Source organism: Tupaia chinensis, unplaced genomic scaffold (assembly GCF_000334495.1).
Source record: "Tupaia chinensis unplaced genomic scaffold, TupChi_1.0 Scaffold000355_1, whole genome shotgun sequence".
Classification (NCBI taxonomy): Eukaryota; Metazoa; Chordata; class Mammalia; order Scandentia; family Tupaiidae; genus Tupaia; species Tupaia belangeri.
This window is the reverse complement of record NW_006159850.1, coordinates 988,706-991,628: the sequence shown is the minus strand read 5'-3', so window position 1 is coordinate 991,628 and position 2,923 is coordinate 988,706. Positions and strand designations below refer to the sequence as shown.

The 2,923-nt window shown below is 62.7% G+C and overlaps 1 protein-coding gene across 1 annotated transcript in view; it reads left to right on the top strand.

Moving 5' to 3' along the window:
* The window catches only part of ZC3H18 (zinc finger CCCH-type containing 18), a 62,843-nt gene that overhangs the window by 42,862 nt on the left and 17,058 nt on the right, over positions 1-2,923 (top strand). Inside the window, exons 14-17 of the mRNA XM_027773441.1 lie at positions 24-75; positions 1,131-1,291; positions 1,384-1,583; positions 1,993-2,086. Of these exons, the coding sequence (XP_027629242.1) occupies positions 24-75; positions 1,131-1,291; positions 1,384-1,583; positions 1,993-2,086 (507 nt within the window). The remainder of the gene's footprint in view (positions 1-23; positions 76-1,130; positions 1,292-1,383; positions 1,584-1,992; positions 2,087-2,923) is intronic.

The window sequence follows — 2,923 nt, the reverse complement described above, 5'->3', positions numbered from 1 at the left end:
GTGTTGCAGTCGGCCCCGGAGAGGCAGTGGGAGTGGCAGCGGCAGCAGCTACAGCGGTTCCAGTTCCCGATCCAGGTCATTGCCAGGGTCCTGTCTCCCCGGGCAGTGCCCTGATCCCCACACCAGCTCTGAGTCTCCCAGGTCCGGGAAGGAAGGCTGCCCCCGCCACAGAGACATGCCACAGCTATAAGCCATGCAGGTGCTGGGCCACCACGAAGGCAGCAGCCGTGCTTCCGAGCACCCCGTCCCCACGAGAGTGCCTGACGGTCCCGGAAGCCAGGGTCTTCTAACTCAGGGAGCTGTGGGCCCCAGCTGTCAGGACAGAGGCGCAGCATCAGTCCTCCGTCGGTGCATCCGACTCCGCGCCTAGTGTCTGAGCCACCGCTGTATGGGTGTGCCTCCTCCCAGGTTGGAACTGTTTCTTAAACATCAGGGCTAGGGACCGGCAGATGGTGCAGTGGCTATGACGCTGGACTCCCACGTAGTCGACCGTGGTTCGAGTCCTGGACCCAGTGGGTAAAACTCACACCGGGTACTAGTGCGTGCCTGCCCAAAATCCCCAAGATAAGAATAGAGAAGGGATCAGGCGTGACCATCCCCTGGGGGTGATTTCTTGCTCTCTGTCTCTGTCTCTGTCTCCCTGGTAAGCACATCGCCCTGTAGCAAACATCTCTAAGAGGAAACATTAGGAGTGAGCAGGGCTGTTTCCTTGGCCGGCCTGTGCCCATGCTCTCGGGGAGTGCTGATGGGTTCCTGGGTGTGCCAGGCCGAGGGGCACTGCCCCACCTGGAACCTCCTACACTGAGGCCCCACAGGCCCATGGGCCCCCTGGTCTGCAGCCACCTTTGTGCCCTTGGAGGCACGCCTGAGACTGGGGCCTCGTCTCGGCCAGCCGCCCGCAGGCGCGTGCCGGCGAGGGCTCCTGCCAAGCCCACGTGTACGGTACTGCTGCGGGCCTGGCCTGTTTGCAGCGTGCCCTTCCTCAGTGACACGGGCCCAGCTCGGTGGCCTGGACGTCCGTTGAACCGCGCGTTGGGGGTACGTGTTCAGGGAGGTGGCACTTTGGGAAGTGGGCTGCAGAGAGCCACCGTGGCCCAGGCCACGTGCAGATGAACTGTGTGTGTGACTAGGTCCCTGAGTGTGAGCAGCGTGTCCTCGGTGTCCAGCGCCACGTCGAGTAGCAGCTCAGTGCGGACTGTGGACTCTGACGACATGTACGCCGACCTGGCCAGCCCCGTGTCCTCCGCCAGCTCACGGTCGCCGACCCCTGCCCAGACCAGGAAGGAGAAAGGTGTGTGACCCCGGAAGGCTGTGCCCTGGTGACAGCACTGCCAGGCTGCAGGTGGCTCAGGGCACAACGTGACTGGGGCTGGTCATTGGCAGGAAAATCTAAGAAGGAGGACGGCATTAAGGAAGAAAAGCGGAAAAGGGATTCGTCCGCACAGCAGCCCAGATCCTCGAAACTGCAGGCCGGCGGGAAGTCCTCGCAGCAGCCCACGCCCCCCCCACAGGGCCCCCCCGGGCAGCCCCCACAGGGCGCGTTTGTCACCCACAAAGAGATCAAGCTGACCCTGTTGAACAAGGTGAGGCCGGCGTGCAGGGCCGCCAGGGCTGCCTTGGGTGCTTCCGGCCAGAGGCCAGTTCTCCGCGAACTGGAGACCAGGCCTGTGGCCTCCACACCCACACTGGCTCACCACGTCCATGGCAGTGCTGGCCTGCCGGGGCAGCAGCTTCCACAGGGAGCAGTTGGTTCTGCCAGGGTCCTTGTCTGCAGACTGGCATGCCAGGGTCACGGGGTCCCCAAGTGCTCAGTGGGCCCCCGGGATATGGCAGTGCCATCCTTTGCCCAGGTCATGGGACCTCGCTGGGGAGAGCCAGAGCAGGGGCAACACCATGGGGGAGGGCGCACTGGCACGAGGACATGGGGGCTGCCGTCCTGTCGCCTGGTGGTGGCAGTGCAGCCGGCGTGCTGACCCACCCCTGCTGTTGCAGGCAGCTGATAAAGGAAGCAGGAAGCGGTATGAGCCATCAGACAAGGACAGGCAAAGCCCTCCTGCCAAGCGAGCCCACCTCTCCCCAGACCGCGGTGAGTGTCCCCAGGCTGGTGGGCCAGGGCAGCAGAGCCACACGAAGCACCAGCAGGACCTGAGTAGTGTCACTGCAGGGCCTCGGCAACCTATTGACACTTTAAAGTGGTTAGGAGAGCCAGACCCTGCATGGCCAGCAGTGGTTTGAATCCCAGCCCCAGCAGCAAAAGCCCAGTACATCCACGTGCACAGAAGCCTGGCAGATGCAAAGACGGAAGAAGAGGGGTCGCAGCACTACCCCGGGGAGGGGTGTCTTCCCTCTGGCAGGCAGTTACACCTCCTGCGATAGATTACAAAGACGGGGACTCCCGGAGACCGTGATCGTGGAGTTTTATCTCCCGGTACTGAGCAGTCGGGACAAAAACTCCGAAGAATTTTGAAATACTTATGTACTTAGGAATAACAGTGTGTGTGTGTGGTGGGGGAGGGCATGTAGCATGGTGGTTAAGGCGCTGGACTCCCACACGGCCGACTGTAGTTCAAGTCCTAGACTTAGTGACCTGAAAATCACACCAGACGCATGTGTGTGCCCGCCCAAGCTCCTGAAAGGAGAATGGAGAAGGGACTGCGGTGTGGTCATCCCCCCGGGGGGTGATCTCTCGCTTTCCTCTTGTCTCTGTCTCTCCCGCAAGTGCACATGCCCTGGTAAAAACTGAAAGGGAGAGAACTGCAGGAACAGCAGTAACCAGGGCCGTGGGCGCAGACACCTCTGAGAGCGACACGTGGCGGGGCAGCTTGGCGGCCGAGCGCCGGCCGGGAGCTGCCCAGCGGGCCCTGCAGCGCCCCATCTGTCCAGCACAGGGGTGGATCCGGCCGCCCCCACCCTGGAGACGACC